General features: G+C 47.2%; 1 protein-coding gene across 2 annotated transcripts in view; it reads right to left on the reverse strand.

The window, feature by feature from the left end:
- The window catches only part of CACNG2 (calcium voltage-gated channel auxiliary subunit gamma 2), a 53108-nt gene extending 34147 nt beyond the window's left edge, over positions 1 to 18961 (reverse strand). Inside the window, exons 1-2 of one of the 2 annotated variants that reach the window (XM_063321872.1) lie at positions 18178 to 18961; positions 17490 to 17635 (exon numbers count right to left, since the gene is read on the reverse strand). In XM_063321872.1, the coding sequence (XP_063177942.1) occupies positions 17490 to 17631 (142 nt within the window). In that variant the 5' untranslated portion in view covers positions 17632 to 17635; positions 18178 to 18961. Of the gene's footprint in view, positions 1 to 17489 lie in introns of both variants that reach the window. The other variant, XM_063321864.1, reaches the window with a different exon arrangement.
- Between the last annotated feature and the right edge of the window lie 3872 nt (positions 18962 to 22833).

Raw genomic sequence — 22833 nt, forward strand, 5'->3', positions numbered from 1 at the left:
TTTCTTTTTTCCTTTGCTGTTTTCTTCTTCTCACTCAAAGCATTGTAGGGTTGGTTTGTTTTTTAATAAAATCTTTTTTAGGTACCAAGTAAGTCTGCAATTGCAGCAAGAACAATACCCCAGTGTTCTCTCTTTCCCCTTTGGTTCTAACAACCTCTGAGTATCAAATGGGCTTTGCTTTGGAGAGAAAAAAGATAATAATGAATGACTTAAAATAGCTCTGCTGAGGAAAATATGAGTTTGATTTCAATTGCAGAGGGAATAACTTTTTTCCTGGCTCGCTCGCTGACTCCAATAGAAGACCAGCAAGATCTGATGGGGCTCCTGCAGAGACCTCCTATGTTCAAAGGGCCTGGGAGCTTGCAAGAAGTACTGTAGAGCTTGAATCGTCTCTAATACGTTACTGATTGCAATCCATGATATTTCTGTGGTGCTTTAGAGATCATCTATGCACTTCACACATGGAAAACAGGCAATACCCTTCTGTGAGGTGATAGGCAGTGGGGCCAGGTAAACAGCACTCTGGAAGGATGGTGGAGTGATCTGGATACAGGCTTAAGACTTGGCGAAAAGTGAGTTCAGCTCTGCTGCAGTCTTTGTGTATACTTGGCTAAACCCTTAACCTTCCTGTGTCCGAAATTTTCCACATATAGAACGGGCATGGGAGCATTTTCTTGTGCTCCAGGGACACTGGGTGACGAAATGCATCAAGGAGTGAAAAACCATGCATTAGCAGAATGAATTCTGTTGCTGTGAGCAGAGGACAGCAATGGCATGCATAGAAAGCACAAGTTGAAACCTCACCAGCAGAACTGTTTTTCCTGACGAGAAATGGGACGTTTCCTTCGGTAAATCATCTGTTAGTCTTTGTTTACCCGACCAGCGATGGCACTAGTCGGTTGGGAACGTCATCCTGATTGGTACCAGTAAAACTTTCATACCACAATCTGCCACTCTCTATTCTGGAGCTGCCATGTGTGTCATGGAAAATAAATTTATTTTGAGAGGTTTAAAAATGCTATTGAGACTGTTCTCCTGTTCCTTTTCTGTGAAAGCAAGCATCAGTTACTACTCAACTATCCACACAGACCTCACAGGAGGCCGTAATGATCTCTAAAAAATCCCAGAAAAGTCTTTCTATGCATAGAAATGTCAGCATTTTAAACTCTTGCCATTCAAAGTGATTCTGCAGGGAAGCTGTGGATTTCCAGGTTTCTCAGTGGTATCTGAAACAGGATGGATGGTGTGGGGTTTCAAGGTGGCTTTGTGCTGCGTTTGTATTTTTCTGACCATCAGACCAGAAGAGATTGGCTTAGTCTCTGATGCAAGTTAGAGTCACCTCAGGGCTGTACTAACATATACCTGACCAAATCATAACTCAAAACAAGGTACCACTAAAGCAGCAGACTCCTGGAACATGATGTCTTGTTACTTGTACTACTCATCTTTTGTCCACACCCCCTAATTGAGGGGAGGTTTATGCATTTCTTGGCTATGTGGGCGTTTCCCTGTGACAGGGAACTTAAACCAGCCGTGTGCAGCAATGTTAGCAGAGGGCAGGATCTCTTTCTGACTCCAAGGAGTCATGCAGCAATATAATTAACCGAAATAGCATGATGTTTTCTGTTCTGAAAAAAAGAAGTCACTGTTTTGGGCCTGGTGCAGGTGTTGTTTCGGAGGCAACGAATCACAAAAGTCACAGTGTCTGTTTAAACTAATAAACGAGACAAATGCACATTTTCCAGGGAAGAGGTACTTCAGCCATGAGAAGAGGCCATAACCAGATGCACTAGAAGGCTACACAGCAAACCCTTCTCATCGTTCCCCTGAGGTACTCCAGCAGGGCTCCTGGTGAGTTCAAGAGATGGTATCTGAGGAAACCAGCATGACCCCGTGACCCAGCAAAAACCTGTATGACACAGCAGTACCTGATATAACCAGTGCAAAATCACCACAATAGCCTAGCATGACCCACAAGATTGACCCTGTGACAACTTTTGATTTATTACAAATGACATGGATTTAATCACTCACCGGAGAATGCCGAATGACGCAGCACAGCGTTGCTCACTGTGGCTCTACTGAACTGGCACGCTCTGATTGGCTTCGGGAACACACCCATTGGGTGATTCATCCAATTAAAGAGCAGCCAATCCTCCCAACGCTAATGAAATACATCTCTATTTTACTTGTAGCACTTCGTAGCAACCCATTTAGGCTTTTCTGCTGCTCTCATCACCCTAAGGTATGAGCACATCGTAACCGATGGACAGCTAGTTTGCAGTTGAGGCTAAAAGGAAAACCTGGTTCCCAATAGGATAGAGTTGAATAATTTGTGAGTTTATAATCAGAATACAAATGTTCAGTTAGCTAATTAATTACTATAGTGGCTTAGCACAAGTTGGATGATGTCCCCCACCCAATAACATTAACGTAGAACTGTTAAGAACTGTGTGTACTAAGCAAATCAGTGTTAAAAGATTGTTGTCAAGTGTGTGTACTATTTCTCAAATATGGTTTGAGATTTCCTGCAGACCAAGGGAAAGATACTGTGGTTCTTCTCCACTGGAAGGAAAAGTAAAGATAGCTTCAAGGTGCATGGCAAACTGTCCACTAAGAGCACAAAAGAATTAGCATATGTCAGCCAGAGAATAGATATAGGCCTCAGTCCTCACATTCATTCCAGTTGTTTTACTCCATTTAATAGCACAAAACAGCAAAGAATTTTACTTAAATTCCATCTGAAGACATTCTGTATGTAGGGGGTAATCCTGGATAACATAAGTTCAGGGACATGTGAATGTGATGGTAGCTTAATACTCTTTTCTCCTCCTCTGTCATTCTGGACAGAGTATAATCCAGACACTCTGGAAGATCTAGTCCACATATGAAGGACAGCCAATAGGGCCTGTCATGAACGAAACTGGTTCCATAGTATTGTCTCAACCCTCATAATAGACTTACTTTTTCCTATTAGAGCCTCAGTTTCCCTTACTCCCTTTGCATGTCCCTTGGTCTAACATCCATGAGGTCCCAGGTCACTTCCTTCCCGGCATGAAAATTAAATCTCAGCTGTAGGGTGTACCCCGATTCTCCACTGATTTTGCTGCTGTATAAATACAAACCAGATTCTCCCTCATTCACTTTCACCATCCTTCTAATCTAATGCCCTGGTGTTATTCTCATAACAACGTGTAGAAATGTGAACTGCTCTGCCTCCCATCTTGTCATCTTCTCTCACATATCCGACCCAGTTCCCAAGGTCTGATTTTGTACAACTATGAACATTTATTCTTGAAAATTGATCACTGGCCTAGAGGCTAAATGTTTGTTACCCAGAAAAAAAAAATTAAAAAAAGATGACATTACAATTATTCTTATTTTAGGTCCTGAAAAGGGCAGGAAGTCCTACTACATTAGAGTGAAAGTAACAAGGGTGGCTCAAGAGGGTCTTGGCAGGCTCATAAAGTCACAACATTTGAAAGCAAAGTCCACATTTGATCACCTATCAACAATTTATCAATAGCTCAGTGATGAAAAACAAAGCTCTTTCACTTCATTAAGCACATTCAGTGCCGTTTGCTCTACATTCCAAATGGCTGAACTGATGTTCCAATGCAGCCTATTTTTAGTATTTCTGATTAGTTCATTATTTGGGAAAAGCTACTGCCTGTGTATCTGTTGCAGGGATCTAATTCTTCATATGGATCCCAAAGAAGAGCGGGGCTTCATATAGGTCTTAAGAATTTGTCTGGATGTGGGTTCAACCTCTGTCCTTGCTGTGGTGCAGCTCAGTGAAGTGATGGCCATGGAACTTTCCTCTCCTTGAGTCCTTTCCTTTGTTTTTATTGTAGAGAAGAAGCCATGTAACATATTACACCTTTTTCCAAGAAAACTAAGATCAAGAATGACAGAAAACTAGCAGTCTCAGTGAGAATTAAACAAGATACTCAAAATAAGTGATCTCTTGGGTGTCTGAGTAAATTACCACCTCCAGATCAGATTTTATTTATTTTCAGAACAAACTATTTCTTTACTGGTAAATCCTGCAGTTTTGTCATGAATCCAATGAATTTTCACTGGTAAGCGACAACCCTAGAGACGTAAGTGGCCGTGTATCCCCGGGGCAGATACCACATGGGCCAAAGCATTCCAGCGTTGCCTCTTCAGCAAGCTTCAGCCCTCATGTGAAAGGACAGGATCTGCAGGTCACATGGAGATTAGTCTGTGTCCTTCAGCCCTGCCTGCTAAAACTGCAAAGGAGAAATCCAGCCGTGATGGCATCTTCTGGCTCCACATTTCTCAAGCACTTGGAGACATGTCTGGGACCAACCTCCCTCTCAGAACCCCAATTAATACAGTACCCCTCCCATAGGAACAGAATGAGATGTGATCATTCATTCATTTCAGACCGCCTGTGGTTACCAAGTTTGGGGAAACCCCTCCTCCAACCATGTAGGCATGCCCGTATGGGGATACAGGAATTAGATTTGGATTGAGAGCTGACAAAGGCTCTTACTATAAGTCTCCATGGCACAATGGAATGTGACCTTGCACGGGTCTTGGAAGCTGCGCACCTGAGCAAGCGCTGCATCCTGACAGCTCTCAGACACACTGCTAATTTGCCTGTGCAGAGCACCATGCTTGAGTAGCCATTAGGGCTTGAAATACCTAAGGTAGCTTGCTTAGAGTTATGTGGGTATCTCCTTCTGGCACTGCCTGGCTCTGGACAGACATGCCCTCTTCTGCATTCTGCTCTGCCTGGAGAAGGAGATGAAGTCAGTTCTAGGTGTAATACCCTCTTACTGATGTCAAAAGCAACAATGCAGAAACTAGTTCTACACGTTTGCTGTCTTCTGCTTTGCTGCCTTTCATATGTCATTTGTCATCTTAGATTGTCACTTCTTTGATGTAGGGACGACAGCTTTTGTGTATGTACAGTGTCTAGCATAAAGGTGTTTCCACCCTACGTGAAGTATTTTGGTGCAGCTGCAATGGCACAGTGGCAATAAAATGTGAAATACTCAGAAACCCTCTGCTGAAGAGCAGTACCCAGAGAGGAACATTAAGTTTTGGTTCCTCTGCTTTACCAAAGGTAATCTGGCCAAACCATGGGTTCTCTGCCATGAAAACTGCACCCCAGGCCTCCAGAAGAAGGACAAATTCATGTGCTTACACCTGTGAGACCAGCAGAGAGCCTCTGTGTGGCCATGTCTGCCTTAAATTGCTTACATAAATAAATTCCTTGACATCAGCAAGTTGGGACAAAAAATTTTATCCTCCAGCTCCTTTGATTCTTCATCTCCCCAGCTTTCCTTTGTTAGACTTTTTACGTGTAGCCGCGACCACTGGTTACACTTTCCAAATTGCTGCAGGTCCGTGTTTGGTTGGTTGGTGTGATTGATCCTGCCCTGTCTATGTGTGTCTAAACCCTTCTTTCTCCCATGGGCTGTGGCAGGGGGAGAGGGAGAAAAGGCCTTTAGGGGGTGGCAATAACTGCCATCAGGCAGAAGAAAATCTGCCCCATTCCACAGGGCAGAGAAGATGGATGAGGAGGTCTGTCTCCATCCGTCAGCTCCAGCTGATATTCCTGCTTCTCACAGCAATTCAATTCTCTCCTACTTCTGAGTCCCAGGGTTTCTCCTGACTCACCCTTCCTTTCCGTATTTCTCAGTTATCTCCTTCCAGCACTCACGCTGCATTCCTATTACCACCTCCCCATGCCATGCTGTGGCCAAGTCCTGGGTCCCTTCTTTCCTAGTGTTTCCTTCTGGCCAGCTGTGCTTTCCAGCTGCCACAGACCCTTCCAGCCCCAACCGTTTCTAGCATGCAGAGATGCTTTCCTCCAGAGTTGAGTCAATCTACTCCCAGAAAAAAACCCATCCCTTCAGTTTCTGCAGAAGAATATAAATCCTCCCTGGCCCTGGTGTCTTTACATCCTCACAGTGTTCTTTCTCGCAGTCTTGCATTTCTCTGAATGCTTTCCCCCTCACTGTTCCTGTAAATGTGGGCCAAGCTGTAATGATGCAGCACACTGAAAAACACCTTTCTCCTATGATCTTAGACAGCCCCTGGAATTAATTCCTGGAAAGCCGTTTTTGGCCTTTCTGAGTTATACTTTCCTGCGAACACACTGACAAAGTGATGACTGAAGTGGGGAAGAGTGGAGCGATGACTGGGCAAGACTGGCGCAATGATTAGGCGGTCACCTGAAATTTTGGAAAATTGTCTATCCCATGCTTTTCCTGTGTGCTCTGCTGCTGTTTGCATTGCAGTTCACTCGGCAGGGTAGACATATTAGTTTCCCTGTTGCTCCCTTTCCCAGGAGCAAAACAGCTGCACTGCTCTGCTCTTGGCAGTTGTTTCCTTCGAGACTGTTGAGTACAGTTGCAATGGAGGTGCCTCAGCTAGAGGACACCGTGCAATGTTCAGCTCCAATTAATCTCCAACACCAAGCTTGTTCACAGCTGCTCTGTTACCCCAAACCCTTGCACAACATGATAGATCCTGTCATCCTCCCTGGTTTCCCCCCAAACATCCTATTGAACTTTTCTGTGACTTTTTTCTTCCTTGAAAGGAATACATGGCTCCTACTTTTGGAGACACAAGGGGAGCAGAAGAGATTTAAATAACTCCATGACTGGACGACTTAGGGGCCCAGCCCATTGTGCAATACCTCCCAGCCTGAAAAATATGACTGAATGTAGACCTGGTTATTTCTTGAGGGAGCAGCTACACGTCTCCACTTCTCTTGTTTTACAGGTCAACTTACAATTTCTCTTTTTGCTGCATACACTGAGATGATAGAGCTCTAGGCAGGCAAGTTATTTGGGGAATATCTGGGACACAGGCTTCTACACCAAACTGTAGCAATCCCTATCCCAAAGGCATACACTGCAGGAGTGCTCTGAAGCAAGTTGGAGGAGAGAGGAGCCTGGAGATCTCTGTTCCTGGACTTTTCCTCTCCCTCAGCTGCATTTCCACAGTGCGTTGGGGATCTCTGTCTTTCACTTGGTTGTTTCCTCTGGACACCAGCCCCTCTTGCTGTCTCCAGAATACTCTAAACCAGGTCTTTACCCTGCCTACAATGTTCCCATTGCCTGTGGCCAAGTATGAACTCCCAAAAGCAGGGAAACCATTCATCCTGTGGTCATGTCATTCAGTAAAACTTCATAGTTGCTTCAACCTTGTCCCTGTACTTTATTTCACCTCTCAAGCACTGTTTCTTAGTCTCTGAATATTTGATTTCTGTCTCCCCCTCGCCTTCAAGCAGGATGACATTCTTTTCTGCTCGAGTCCTTTCAGGCGCTACTGATCTTGAAGCTCCCCAATTACAGCCACTTTTCTTGTGATGGTGACACCTTAAGAGACAACAGCAGCTGCCTATAAAGGGCTTCTGCCATCTGTTTCCTCTGCCATTTCTTTGAGACGGTTCTAGCTATATACAGAAAAATATTTCTCACAGTTCATTCACTCTCTCACTCAAAAATGAGCAAGAGAAAAATGTCTTCTTTCATGATTCTGCCACTGCCCTTCAAAAACCCGTGACCCTCAGCCTAAGGAAAAGGGCAATGCTTGAATCTAAAAGGAAGCAGCAGAAATTCTTGATGATTGATCCCTTGAGACCCTGTACTCTGAAGGCAATTCTGGGGGGCATCTGCATTTGGAAATGACTCCTCATGGCTGTCTGAAAGGCAAAAGTCAGAGGCAGGCCACTTCATCTCAACCACCAAGCTTTCATACCAACCATATCTGAAAGGAGATGCACATGTGCACGTGTGCACACACACACACAAACACAGTATGTTCTCAATCTTTTTCCACTACCTCTCCATAGAGGTTGAATGGGATGGGATTAAGAGGAATAGTTCCAACCGAGGAGAACTATGGGCTAGAAATGTAAAGGGAAGAGAAAAAAGGCCAGTAGGAGTGAGGGCTGGGGGAGAAAATGACAGACATGAGAGCTGATGTGGAGAAAAAGGGAAGAAAAGAAGAAACAGTGAATTCTGAAGGGGGCTGATGAAGACAACGACGAAAAATTAAAACCAAGAATGAAAAAAAATGAAACTAAGAAAGAAAAGTATTAGGGAAAATCTTCAGGAGGAAATAAAGCTCCAGGAACAGGTTCTCAGAAATTTTCTGGACAGGTCAGACTAAGGTTGCAGGAGGCAGCAAATAGGGTTTGATCAAGAGTGGATTGATTGACAGTGCTCTATGATACTGAATGAACACGACCATAAACCTGGGAAATGTTCTGTGTTCAAGCGTGATCCATTGCTCTGCAGCTACACTGGTGGTATAAACAAGACCTGAAGAGAGTTTTCTGAGCGATAGAAAATTTAAGAATGAAATGTAGTTATGAAGCAGTGGGAGGAGAAAAATAAAACAGACACTAAAAAAAAATCATGTTCAGGAGGAGAATGAAAACTGAGAAATAGGAAGAGAAAAATCAGAAAGGGATAGAAAATCCAGGGGACGGAGGTGGATAGTGTTATTCTTTATTTGACAGAATGTATACTTTATAAAACAAGCTAAATCAGAAATTTATAGTTGTTTGCTTCTAGCAAAAACACACATCAGAGGAATTTCTACCCATGGATAGGACGGCATTGCATTCTCAAGTTTTTGTATACCATCCTCATTTTCTGTTTTTCACAGCTAGCAGGTAGGAGTATATGCTCTGGGGGAATAGGAGGTGCAGGATAAAGTCCATATGCTTCTCTGGGGAGTTACAGATTTGATAGGAAGATAGTATAAAAACTTCAGCAGCCTGTGCCACAGAAACACAAGTGGATTTCACCTATCCTGCAGGGCTTGTTATGAAAACTCTGATTGTGTAGTTGGGAATTTTATGGGAGAGCTTTTCTGTAACACAAAAAGGATAAATGGGGCTGGGAGACAGAAGGCTGTCGGTAAATAAAAGGGATTCAATGAAAGACAGAAATGCAGAAAGAAGAAAGAGAGCGAGGTGAATGCCAGGGGATTCATGGTCACCTCTGGTATTTTATACGCTCACCGATCCAAGGTGAGGAGTCCGTAAGAAGATTTTTATCCCACAGGGAGGGCAGCCAGGTTGAATTTTTCTAATGAGGGTGAAAGACAATGAAAATGGAAATAGTTAAAAAAAGGAACTGCTGGACTGGGTGAACAGCTGGCAAAAATAAGCACAGAATGTCATTATCCTTGTGGCTGTTGCACCCACTCACACTGGAAGTGAATTTAGCCCCTGGTTTGCCGGGTATAGCACTGGCAAAGCGGGGACACGCAGTGACCTTGGGGGCATGGATGTTTAAATCATGCACAGCCCTTCCTCAGCCTCATCCTCCCCTTGCCTACACGGGGAGGGTAAGCAGCGTGGCTCTGTCCGAGTCAGTGAGGTTGCATCAGTGCAAACGAGGGGAGAATTGGGCCTTCATCTCTTGTGCATAGAAACACTACTGTATTGTACGTCATCGGATGCCAGTTCGGTAATCATTTCCACAGATACAAGAGAAAAGAGACAACCTCGTTTCTAATTTAGTCATGATAGCATCAAAGAGACCCAAAGCCTATTGCTTTCTGGGAAGCAGGGACTTCAACAATAATAATTCTTCGCACATATATAGCACCTTCATTGCTAAATACTTGCTTTATACCCTGGGGTGTGAAGAAAAAGGACTCCACTTAATTCCATATGCTCTTAATTGCTCTCTATCCCAGATCCTTCCTAGAAAAATATGATAGAAATACCTAAACTCGCTGTTAATTTGTCAAATTAGGGCAGTCATTGACACCAGCAGAGACGCAGGCCTAGTTTGCATCTTATATTGCCACTGCATAGCATAGCATCTAGAAACAAAAGAAATGCCAGACTAAGTAAATCTGAGCTCTGTTTAATCCGTGACAAATGTTTCAGGGAAGAGGCAAGAAGCACATGGTAGTCAGATAGGGGATAGACTGCCCTTGTGAAATGTTATCCTAGTTTTTATGGCGACTGGCTTAATTGCTGAATTACGAAACACCCAAAATGCTGTTCACATCCATTAGAAGGACGCTTAATTTTTGTGAACTCTGTCGTAAACGGCCACTTGCTTGCTAAATGTGGTTAAAATCTTGGCCACGGGAGCTCGGGTGGCAATGAGCTCCACAGCCCTGATACGCATCAAATGAGAAAGCTTTAACTGGGTCTCCGGTGACTCACGTCAGGTTCTCTTGTCTGTGTGTTACAAAATGGGGAAATCAAGAGCTACTGATCCATCTTCTCTAGCCCATTCATTATTCAATACAATCCAATCACTTTCCCTCTCATTCACCTCCTTTTCCAAGCAAACACGTCTAGCCTTGCAGGCTGCCTTCGTACACACGGTCTTTCCTACTCCTCCTTGTCCCTGTCCCCTTTTTAATAACCCTCTTCTGACTTCACAACCCTCTGCCTTGGATGGCCCTTGCTCCTGCACTCTCTGCTAGCCCCCCTGCTCTACTCCTGATGCCTGGGGACTTGCTGGTGGTGGGTTTTCTGTCTACAGCCATGGGCCACACTGGGCCACTGACAGCAGTATCCCTGTTTCTGGCATCCAGTGAACTGTTGTAGTTCATGTAGAGCCCTGCACGGTATGCAATCCCCCTTTTCCCACCACCCAGCAGTACCCTCTGACCTGACTCACTCAGGTTCATTCAGCAGATCATCGAGATCCACTGGGCTTGGAGACCCCATCCCCATTCACCTCACCCCCTTTGTCGTTCCTGAGAATCACAGAGAAAATCATCCCCCTGTAAACAGCTTGAAAAGGACGACTGCTTGCTGAGACACTTCTTCCTGACAACCAGAGATCCTTCACTGTAGTGCACAACAACTGCCCCAGGGTTATGGCTACAGAGACCCTTATTTTCCATTTGGATCCTGTCCTGATCCATGTCTGAGGGTTGCCAGGGAGGGTATTTAGGGCTGCCGTGAGCTCCTTCCAGCCCAGTTGCTGGCTGCATGCAGATGAGCCAGCTCATCAGCTGAGCTGCCAGTGAGCCCTCCGGCCACGAGAGGCTGGAGGCAGCAAAGTGAAGGGATGTTGGCTTGACCACAGGCAACGAGCAATGAGGGGACCAGAAGGAGGGGCTTGAATCTCACCCCCCTCAGTGGTAGCTCAGCTGCCCTGGGGGCAAAAGAAGACAGTGACTGCAACCGGTGTCATACACTGCTTCAAGGAGGGGGGACACTGGCCAGAGAAAGGAGAAAGGGGAAAGCTGGAGAAGGGTTGGAAAAGAGTTGCTTTAGAGCGTAAAGGCAGCACAGCTCCAAAAGGATGGGGTCCTTCAGCTTGGGAGAATGCTGCTGTGTGAGATGGGAGAAAGCCAGGGGGAAATGATGGCAGAGAGAAGAGGAAAGAGGACAGAGAGATGAGATGGCAGGAGCAAAGGGTACAGAGGAGAGCAAGAACAAGATAATATAACAGAGGAAAGAGCAAGGGGGATGGGCCTCAGAGAACTTGGAGAGAAACAGGGAGAAATAATGAAGGAAAAGCTGCTTTTAAGAGAAAGCACAGAAGACACATGAAGATGAAAGAGAAAAATAAAGAAGAGAAACAGGGGAGGGAAACGAGAACAAATTAAAATGGAGATGGATAGAATGAGTCAAAGATGGAGGGCGAGGAAAAAGCTGGGGTCATACAGGCAAGGGAAAAAATAACTTTTAGGTGTATTGTATTTACAATACGCTCTGCGTATGCCTGACCTGTTCTGTGCTCTGTGTTTCGCCTGCCGGGTAGCTGTCGCCCTGGGATGGGGACTGCGAGGGGAGGAGATGGAGCGAGAGCCCCGCTGCTAACCCATTCCCCTGGCAGCAGCCCCCTTCCCTCCCCCAGAGTCCCCTGCAAGGGGGAAGGTTTCTTGCCCGTGAAAGGCAGCAGCACACCCCCTGACAACGAGTGCAATATGGAAGGGAGAAGCAGCGCAGAATGGAGCAGCGAGGGCTCCCCCTGGGATAAACTGGGTATGCTTGATTGGGAATCTGCTCTTAAAACAGGGGCAGGGGGCAGAGCCATCTGAGAGCCTGAAATGTTCCCTGCTCCCCCCGGCAACCTCCTCGCTACTGCTTTTAAATTAAATAAATATGGAGCTTCTGCTGTCAAACCTCAGCTGTCCTCCTCCCCCAAAACTCTTGCTTAGATCGTACCAAACCACAGCGAAGTGAGACGGGGGTTTAGAGGGCTGCATGGGGAAAGAGATGGGTTAAAAGGGAAACATTGCATAGGAATAGCTCCTGGTCTCCCTGGCAAAGAGACATTTGTTCTATCTCTGTGTAATTTCTTTATACATTACTGCTGCCACACTGCATCTCCATGTCCCTCCCACCGCATTTCGCTCTCACTCTCTTCAGCAAGGCAATTTCTGGTGCATTTCAGGACAATATTAACCCATTCCTCTTTCTCTGTCAGTAGGAAGATTCATAATTTAAAAGCAATTTAAAAGTCGGTTCTAGCAACTCTCTGATGAGTAACAGCATTTCCTTGTCAAACCTTATGAAGGAATTGAGCTTGCAAGTCTCAGCCCCTCAAATCCCTACCTTCTCGGTAACTTACAGTCAGGTGTGAATTGAAGCTGAGAGGAGAACCAAACCCATCCAAGTCTGGCATGACGAGTAATTGTCCCTCACCATCTGCCACCCCACTTTTTAAAATCCTTTGTCTTCCTCTTCATCCAAGGCCTGTCCAGCTCTGCATCCTCCTTCTCTCTGGCAGATGCAATGCCAGCAGCGATCAGCTATGTGCCAGGCCATTGCCTCCTGCTGCATCTCAGGGCTGTGCTAGGCTGCTTCTGGTCCTGAACTGCGAAGACATGGAGACCCCGACTTAACCTACCACTGTTTTCACTGCGTGTTCAGAAAAGCTCCTGGATCAGAACAGCAAGAGTCAGGGGAAAGGACCCCAGTAGATTTGTGGATCCTTGGAAGTAGGACGTCAGGCAATTCCGCAGCGCAAAGACTAGGAACGCTGACAGAAACGAAGGGTAAAAGAAAGGAAATCGGGAAAGGTGAGAGGGAAGATAAGGGAAAAACAACTCATAAGATGCGCATCAAAGGAAAGAAGTGGCCCAGGAGCAAACAGCAGTGGGAGAAGGCAGAGCGAGGAAGCGACGCAGTGCCAGAATTGTCTGGCAGAAGCTTGTCCACTGCCTGTGCCCTGCCTCACTTTGCTGTCAGCTCTTCATTTTTGCAAACACTGAAACTGCACTTAACTCTCATGCGCTGTTCAGATATAACAAGCTGGAAAGGGAACAGATCAGCTCATTAATTTTCCTTGGGAAGGGTCTCTAGGCAGGAATTATTTTCTGCACCAACATCCATTCAATTACTTGCCTTCACACCAGTCAGATCTACAGGGATGTCTAACCCCATGCGCATCACTCATGCCTGCCTGCCCTGGACTCCTCTCTCCCTCCTTCTCGGTATAAAAGCCTCCCAGACCTATCCCTTTCCTAATAATAATGACAACATGACAAAACCAATAACCTACAGATACAAAATACATTTCATTTGCTTGCTTCCTAAGACCCTGATAAGGCATCGTCGTTCACTTTTTGAGATCCTGTAGGAGATCTACAGGAGCTAATGAAAGAATTAGACAAGGCATCACTCATAATAAAAAGTGGTTTTAAAGCATTCTCTGCCAAGAAGGAATTAGGCTGGAAGATCCGCAGCCATTTCGAAGTTGTAAGAGGTGCAGTATCCATGTGTGACATGAGCTTGCAGATCTCAATTTCTTGGTGTACGTGTGTGTTGTGCCTACACAGTTAAAGGGCAGAGAAAGGCCATTTTTCTCGAAGGGCAAAGATTTTTGAGTGGCCTGGAGGCACATTTGGGCAACCCCAAAGTCTGAGAAAGAATTATCTCAAGGAAGATTAGGAAAAAATTCAGAGGTGTGATCTACAGTAATGTGAACCGACACTGCCTTTCTGCTTTAGTCCCACCATGGAACAGGGGCTCACTGTAGGACACAAGAAAGGGGGAAGGAAATCCCAACAGAAGAGGAACATGCCAAATGACACTCCTCTTTGGAGCAATACAAAGATCTGAAAATGCTGGCTGAAAGTCCACTGTAGGAAACAGAATGACTGAAGAGAGGGGAACCCAAAAGGAACTTGCAATTCTGACTGTAGCATATATGTGTATACAGCCCGAGACTGAGTCCCCATGTCCATTTTTGCTACTGGATATCTTGGCTAAGAAAACAAAAGACAATTTAGTACAATATTTTGAACATGAAGAGTCCACCATCTCTGACAGCCTACAGTGTTGACTAATGCCAGCTTTCCCCCACATCCTCAGAAATGAAGGCAAGCTCATCAGAGGCTTCCTACCTAGCAGGTAGCAGGAAGCAGTTTGGGCTCTTTTGATCGTTTTCTTGTTACAAAGCCTCCTGCCCTCCTCTTCATTACCTCCCCTCACCCTATAGACCTGCCCTGATGTGCACCCCAGGCAGTAGAAGCATCTGTCCCACACCTTTTGTCAGGTGCCTTTGCCACACCATGGGCAGGGTCTGAGCAGAGTCCAAGGGTTTTGCCCTTTTTACAGCCTCTTGGGACCAAGCCCTTCCCTCCACAAATCAGACCACCCTCTGCATCATGAGGGAAAGGAGTCTTTGCTGCACACTTCTCCCTCCCGCTCACCAGCAGGCAGCTTTCAGCAGGGAGAGTAAGTCAACCAGGGACACTTTTCTGATTCCTTCTGCTGAGAAAGATGATAGCCCCCTGTAAGGTGATCAGAGGTGACAGTAAGAGGCCTGCTGTCCAGGGGCTGGTGTGGATATTTGTCTGTGCTGTCCTGGGAGCAAGAGAATGCCAGCCACCAACCCGTGCAGGCTGTGGGGTTGCAGGAAGCCAAGTGGAGGCATCCCGGCAGTGGTGGTGCCAGACCTGTGCCGTGCCATCCCATGAGACAAACCCATGCCCAGGCCCTGCTCAGCATGTGGCTGTAGGACTGGTTTTGCCTCCTGCTGAGATGCTCTTGCTACGGAGTCTTTATTCAAGTTCTGGTGCAACCTGTGCCCTCAGGCTAGGGACTCAGACCTGGGCTCAGCTCCTGTGTGGTGCATTGCACCCTCCTATCCCTCTCACCACTTCTGCCTGGCGTCCAGGGGCTGGGGGAACGGGCCAGCCCAACCCTCACATGGCTGGGGCGAGTGAGAGCACCCTGCCAGTGCCAGGCAGCTTGCGCTCAGGCTGCATTTCGCACCCTTCATGCAGGGCTGCAGTTTGAGCCCACTGGAGAGCATCAACAGGCAGGGCAGGGGGACTGGGAGGGCAGCACTTGAGGGGGCTGGGGGCACTTCTGACCTTTTAATTGGAAGCATCCTGGCACTTTCTTTGGCCATGCAAGCCACTTCTCCACAGTGCCTGTGGGGTCCTGTCAGACGTAAAAGAGAAGGAGCCCCGAGCTCCTCCGATCTGACAAACCTCACCCGCCCCTTCCTCCTCCCCCTCGGACCACGTTCCTCTGGGTATGGCTCTGTGGGCAGATAGACATGATCTGAATTCACTGCCTCTCCTGGCCGGGGTCCTCATACCTCCTGTCTCCACCCCAGCCTCCCTCCGCCCTCCAGCTTGGGGACATGTCTCAGGAAGGGAGTTCTTCCCTGCAGCCTCCCTTACCCGCATGGCTTTGCATTTGGGTTTCCTTTTTTTTTTTTTTTTCCCTTCTCTCTCTCATTAATTTTTAATTAAGGAGATGTCTCCTTCCCCAGTTGTAATGAATAGCTTTGTGAAAGGCTTTTCATTTTTTATTAATATATACCTCTATATATTTATCTATATGGAGGAAATGTGTGTGTGTGTGTGTGAGTGAGTGTGTTTAAAACATCCCCCATTAATTTACTGCTATTGATTTTCTGGCGTGGAGACAGCATATAGTATTCAGCATAGAGCTCCTCTGCAGGATATGTTAAAAGGCAGCAGTTTGGGTTGACAAAGGGCACTAAATGCAGTATGCGTCAAATAGACCATCGCTCAATGAAGTCACTTAGCTATTCAAAACATGTCCAGCCATCACTCAACCGTTTGCACCAAGAATGGGGGGGAAATTCGCGCTTCTTCCCGGACACAACCATTTCCAAACAGCAGCTTTAGCTTGCTTTGGTGAGAGACATCAGGACATACATAGTTTATTCCCCCCTCCCCCCTGCCTTCCATCTCCCAGTGCTGGGCTTAGAAAATCAGTTCTGCGGCACCCACTCCCCGCTCTCTCCCATCGGCGAGCTCCAGGCACACCCAGCTCTGGTGGACACCACAGACACCGACATTATCCCTGGATGTCCATAAACCCCTGGCAGCCCACCCTCCAGCTGGTGGCTGATTCATAAGCAGGTCTTTTACAATGGGTTGTAATGTGCGCTCTTGTGCTCGCTCTCTCTCCTTCTCGCTACGTGTGTAACATAAACCACGCATTTACATCGGTTGCCCCTATCCCTCCAGCACAGGCTGAAGACCACCTCCCCAGCCCACACGTACACCAATAGCAGTACTGAGCAACACATATTTAAAAGCGAATCACTGGCCCCTCTTTTCTTTCCCCCTCCCTTAGGAACATCTGATTCCAGAAGTTGGCTGCGGCGGTGTCTCTTCTGCCATCAGACATGTCACTGAGTTGCTCTTCAGTTTCACCACATCAGACTTAGGCTGATTTTTCCATTCAGAGACCTGTTTATTTTTAGCCTTTACCATAAACCTTAAAAAAAAAAAAAATGAAAAAAAAGAAAAAAAAGAGCCCCAAACAAAAACCCACCCCCCAACAACAAGCAAACGTGGGAAAAATCTCAGCCCCAACCAAACCAATCAGCCGCCAACTAAACCCCTCTGAACGCAGCCCAGTGAGATGTGGTTGCTTACAGACATTACGAAATGCTCTGAACTCTGCTCGAGATGACTTGTATTGTTAGATTCACTGTACCAGGCATTTTGGACATAACAGGGTTGCTTCCCTTTCTCTCTTTTTCCCTCCTCAAGTGAACTAATAATTGCATCTGAAGTGCTTTGCAGTCACCCGCTCCCCACATTGCCCCTCACTGCCAGTCTTGTCTTTGTAAATAAGCCATTTGCAAAGAGAGCAATTATTTCACTCTGTGGTTACAGCCGGAGCACAGCAATAATACAGCATTTTGGCATTGCTTTCCCAGGCAACACAAACAAGCTGAAGACAGACAGACCGCAGAGTTGCTTTTTGCAAGCATCTCTCAGTGTTTTTGTAACACACACATTATTCCAGTTGGAGGAGGGAAGTGAATTTTTGAGGAAGGGGTGGGAGGAGAGAGGGGGAAAGAGGAAGGGAGAAGGGAATGGAGCAGAGAATGTTTTGCCTGTCTTCTTGCCTCTGTGCCCTGAGTAACCGAGCCCACCACTCTCGGTCTGTGGTGAAAGGAATGAAGTGAGAAAATGGTGGAATGTGGAGGGATTTCTTTGGAGGGGGAGAGAAATACGGGGTGGTGGGAGAGGAAAGGGGGAGTATGTGGAGATCCAGAACCAAATACCTTCCAGGCAGCAGGTTCTCCATAATCCAGAATGGGTCATGACTTCCTCGTTCTTTTTGCTGGTTTCGTTCTCACTGACAGTTTTAGTCTTGCAAACCCCTCTGGAGTAAAGCCAGTAGTCGGTCCCCACAGCTATGGTCATCAGGCTGAAGGCAGCGAAAGCACCAACGGTGGTTAAAAGCATCTGAACACCTCTGTCAAAGAGCCCCATAATTCTTCATTATACAAATACCCAACCGCCTTCTGATTCTTGGGGTGTGTGTGTTTAATAAAATAAAAGAATAATAATTCCGACTAATAATATAATAGGTATATATAGAGAGATAGATATCAAAAAAGGGAGGTAAGAAAGCCCACGGAAAAGAGTGTAAATTAGAAAGACCACACGGGAAGAGGCTTGCCTTTTAAATCGGAAACGTTCTGGTCGAAATATAAAAAAAGGAAAAAGGAAAAAGAAAAAAAAAAGAGAGAAAAGAACCAAGAAAAACCAAACAAATAAAGAGAGAACCCCCCCCAAAACGAGACGCCTTAATCCCTTTTTCTAAAATTCTGGTCTCCAGTTTCCATATGTAATGGCTAATTTGGAGATGGCTTCCACAGTGAACAGGGGAGCAGCAGCAGCATCCTCAACACAATCTCTCATTATCTGGACCTAGACAGTTAGAGACTGTAAGAGCAGAGATGCAACCTTCAGTCTTCTTGCTTAGCTCTGCAGCCTGCGCCATGAAAATCCTTTTCCTTCCAGTTATCTTCCTTGTGTTTTTATTTTTTTTTTTCCCGGCAGCGGCAGTCGCTCCAATCCTCTCTCACTTTTTCTTCCTTGCTTCTCCTTCCTTTCACTCGCTCCTACCACCAAGCCAGAGTGCCCAGTATACTGTAAGCCCTTGATTTCAGCTGAACAGGTGCCGAGGTCTTGCCTCCCATGGCTTTTCCGCACAGCCGCGGCGCCCGCTCCCGGCGGAGGTGGGCGAGGAGAGAGGGGGGCTCCCGGAGAGGGGGGGGAAGGAGGGGAGGGAGAAGGAAGAGGAGGAGGGGGGACAGTCGCGGCGCCCCTCCCGGGCGGGGGGCGCGGAGCGGAGCCGGGCTGCGGCACCCCCTGCCCCGCGGCGGCCCCCGGCGGCTCCCGGGCCCCGCTACTGCATCAAGGCGGCGGCGGCGGCGGTGCTGGACGGCTCCCCCGCGGCGGCGGCGGCGGCGGCGGCCGGCGGTGCTGAAGGACAGCTCCCGGAGCAGCGGTAGCGGTGGTGCGGGAGGAGCGCTGCCGGGCCGCTGGTGCTGAAGGACAGTTCCCGGGGCGGCGGCGGCCGCTGGTGCTGAAGGACAGCTCCCCGGCCGGCGGCGGCGGTGCGGGAGGAGCGCTCGGCGGCCCGCCGTGCTGAAGGACAGGTCCCCTGCCCGAGCCGCCCGCCCTGCCCGCGCCGCCCGCGCCCCAGCATCCGCGGGCGGCAGCCGCCCTCCTCCGCTCTGCGCGGGCAGGCAGGCAGGCAGGCAGGGAGGGGCAGAGGGGGGGCAGCCTTCCCCCCCTCTCCCTTCCCCCCCCCCCCCTCCCCCCGCGCCTAGCCCGCCGCTGGCAGCCTCGGGAAAAGGGTCGCCTCCCCCCCACCCCCCGCCCCGGAGGCACAGAGGAAGGCGTAGCTGGGGTTCTCTCCCTCTTTCTCTCTTTCTGCTTTTTCTCCCCTCTCCCCAGCTCCCCCATCCACATCCCCCGCCGTACGCGCGCAGAGCTTCGAGTGCAACCCCGCAAACCCCAGCCAGACCCGCACAAAACTTCGGTGGTCAGCCGTTTCTCTCCCCAGGAGATGGGTGAAACGTAGCGTGGAAGGGTTATTTAAAAATAAGCATTTATTACTGTTATTATTGCTGCTGTTATGATTTTTAAGTGCTTGCTCTTCACTCTTCTCAGGTTCGCTGCAAGTTGCATATGTTTTGGTGTTGCTCGTTTTCCGTCCCTCTGTCTCCCCCTGACCAGTGTTGTGTGAATCCCTGCGTTCTGACTTTGTCTTTATAGCTTTCTGTGAAATCCCAATGCCTGCTCCAAGAAGCAGACATTTTGGGAAGATTCTTCACGAGAAAGGACAATTTATTATTATTACTATTATTTTGTTAAGGAAGGAATGCACCAAAACTGAATGCTTTCCCTCCCCCAACCCCCAGAAAGCAATCCACCTTTCACATCCTCCTTTTACACAGAAAGATGCATGAGCTGAATGGATTCAGGCTGAAATCTATCACTACTTAATTTTCCTCTGTCAGACACATCCCAATAGTACCAGGAACATATACAAAATAGTGCAATACTGGCATCTAAGTATGTCATAATCCTCTCTCTCTTCCTCAGCAGTATCATTACACCAGGTTAATTACATTAGTCACCTCCTGGTTCTATACATGTAGCTGCTCATTAATGCAACAATCATAAAGAAAAGAAATAATCTAATTCTCGATGCTACCGATTTTGTTTCTCTCTGATCGGACTCATTGTTCAGTGAAAAAGAGACCAGAAGAGCTGCTTTAGGTTCACTGCTGTTCTGTGCGGGGGAGCAGGGCTGAGGGAAGGGGGTGTTGGGAAGTTGAACCAGTTGGAGTGCTTCAGCCACATTGCAATTTCATAATTCCATTTATCTCTGCTCCCTTCTCCCTCTCTGGGTGCAGACCAGGGCTGCCCTTTCAGGACAATCTGCTCCAGGACTGTTGGACATGAAGGGCTCTATAGCAAGCAGCTGGGGGGCCATTGGCTGCCCTACAGACCACTGATCATTTCCTCAATTTGGAGGGCACAGACTGAGCTGCCCTCACAGCTGAGACCAAGGTAGAAGTGTTTAGCAGCAAGAACTCGTGGTGTCTGGCATCAGCCATATGCAGATCACCATCAGCAGGCAGGAAAGGCCCTGGGAGAGGCAGGAGAAGGGATGGAGGGAGCAAGGGGTGGTAGGAGACAGAGCAGGTTGAGACCACTGACACATTTTGTGGGGAAAAACACACAGTCCCTAACCTTACCTGGGGGAACCCTGGCCTTGCCCTCTGCCACAGGAGCTGGGGGTCTCTTTCTATGCAGAGGGAACTGCCAAACAGCTGAGGATGGGCAAGGGGGTAGGTGGCCCCAGTGCAGCTTTATCACTCTAAGTACAGCCTGCTGCAAGAGTGTGGAGGATGGTAGCTGTGGACAGGGTCTCTAAACCGTTGTCCTGGGTTCAAAGGAATTTGAGAGGCAGAGAGATGTACAGAACACCCCTAAGATGTTGGGAGATTATGGTTCTACAGGGATGGCCTGTGTTGAGGACGAGACTCTGTGAGGCTCTTGGCTGGGGAAGCAGAGAAGATCACCCTAGGACCTGTCCTCTCCTTCTGAGACATTTCCACTGAAAGAAGGAAGGGGTCTTGAAGAGAGAGGCTATTCTGGCACTCAAATCCATCAGGCACCAGCATCACATGTATGGATGGGAAAGCCATTCTGGAAAACTGTGTAGCTCATAGCTCCAAAGAAGCCAGGTTCCTCCGTTACTCTGTACTCTCAAAAAAAGTGCAGCAGCACTCTTCTAGTAATGCCAAACGAGCAACCTGGGTGGAGTGAGTGGAAGCAAAAAGGGCTTAGACACTCTGAAAGCTCACTCAGCCTTACACACCAGGATCGTTCAAAGAGGAGAGGGAGAGAAGGGGTCATGCTGTGTGTTTTCACTTAGGGCTCACCTGTGTAGCCCACACGGTTAAATGTTTATGTTACTGTTACAAATGGTAGTGCTGCTTTGGGTCAGGGTATGGTGGGCTCTACAGACAGAGGTTGTCTCTGCTGAGGAGCTTGCTCTGTTGCTACCCGAGTTTAGCAAGATTAGTAGAGTGAGAAGCAGTCACTGTAGAGGTTGTGGATTTGGGCTTGCAGGGGACCCTAACACTGGGAGAAATTACAGATTTCATCTATAACAAGAACAATATTGCTGAAGTGCCAGATTACATATCTTTACATTTAATGAGTCCAGTCAGATGCAGAGGATGACGCAGCAGCTGGGTCAAAACATAGACCCTCAAACCAATCCAGAACTATTGCCTTTATTAGATATTTCTACAGCTTTGGCAAGTTTGTTTTCAAGTGACTACAGCAACAGGAGAGGGGCACATTGTCCCCAAAGAAATTGCTAGTGTAAGAAGGCCAAGTTTGCAGGGTGATGAGTTCTTTAATCTCTGGCTAAGAGGAGTGAGACCTATGAGGGCTCAGCACATCTCAAGATCAAGACTAAACACGGCTTCCTGCCTCACACTTCCCAATTTCCAGAAATAATTCTCTTCCTGTTACCCTACTTATATACTCTTAGACCATTCACAATAATCCCTCTACAGTTCTAAATGCCACAGGAGAAGAATGGAACAAAGGCAATGCAAATGCCAGGATGTCCTGTGTGACTGCTTGTGCTGTGGCTAGATGCTGTGCTGAGATTTCATCTTTCCTACAAAGAATCATTAAAAATGATAATACAAAACAAGAATACAGAATAAAAACACTGTGGCAGATTCTTACAACAGTCGCATCTTACTGAATAGCGCAACACAGAATGACATCTATAGAAGAGTAAGGAGAGAGAAATTAATAGTCTGGAGGAAATAGAGAGATTTTAAATTACATTTTAAATTACTTGAAATGAGAAGCTGATGAGACAGGGAGCTGCAGGAAGTCTGCTTCCAATGGCAAACTAAGAGTGCTGCTATTTGTGGAGAGAAGGGGCAGTGCTGTAGGAAAAAAAGGGGCACAAGAGAGATGCAGGAAGGGAGATGAAGGGCATGAAGTCGGAAGCAACTGCATAGGATGGTAATGGAACTGAACAGAGTGTTTGTGGATTGAGTGCTGCAGTGGAGTTTTTCGGTACATAGGAGAAAATCAGACAGCAATAGCATATGAAAACTGGTATCTAGGAATCTTCATCCTGGGGAGGCCAGCTCAGAAGGAGCGGCTGTAATGAGATGTAAAATAGATGGAGTTGATGCAGCTGTTGATGCAGAGCAGAGGTGTTAATAGACAGATGCACCAGCAGAGGAGATGTTAGGAAAAATAAATTGGGGTTAGGGTGATGATTATAGAACTGGAAGCCAATGGGCAGAGAAGACAGCAGTGAGATATGATGCCAAAAAAGATGCTAAAATTTAAGAGTTTTCACTGGAGAAAGTTGAAAAAAGTCACATATCTGTATGCTTAGACAAGCAGAGGGGGTGATCAGAGTAGTCATCTCTAGCATCCAAAGCTGAGGGTCCCAAAGCACTTAAGAAACATTATTCACACCATATCTGCATGCTGGTGGTTTTGTTAGACCAATTTAACTAGCAAACTAAGGCAAGAAGATTTGTGGTTTTGCCAGAG

The sequence above is a fragment of the Chroicocephalus ridibundus genome, chromosome 1 (assembly GCF_963924245.1).
Source record: "Chroicocephalus ridibundus chromosome 1, bChrRid1.1, whole genome shotgun sequence".
Lineage (NCBI taxonomy): Eukaryota > Metazoa > Chordata > Aves > Charadriiformes > Laridae > Chroicocephalus > Chroicocephalus ridibundus.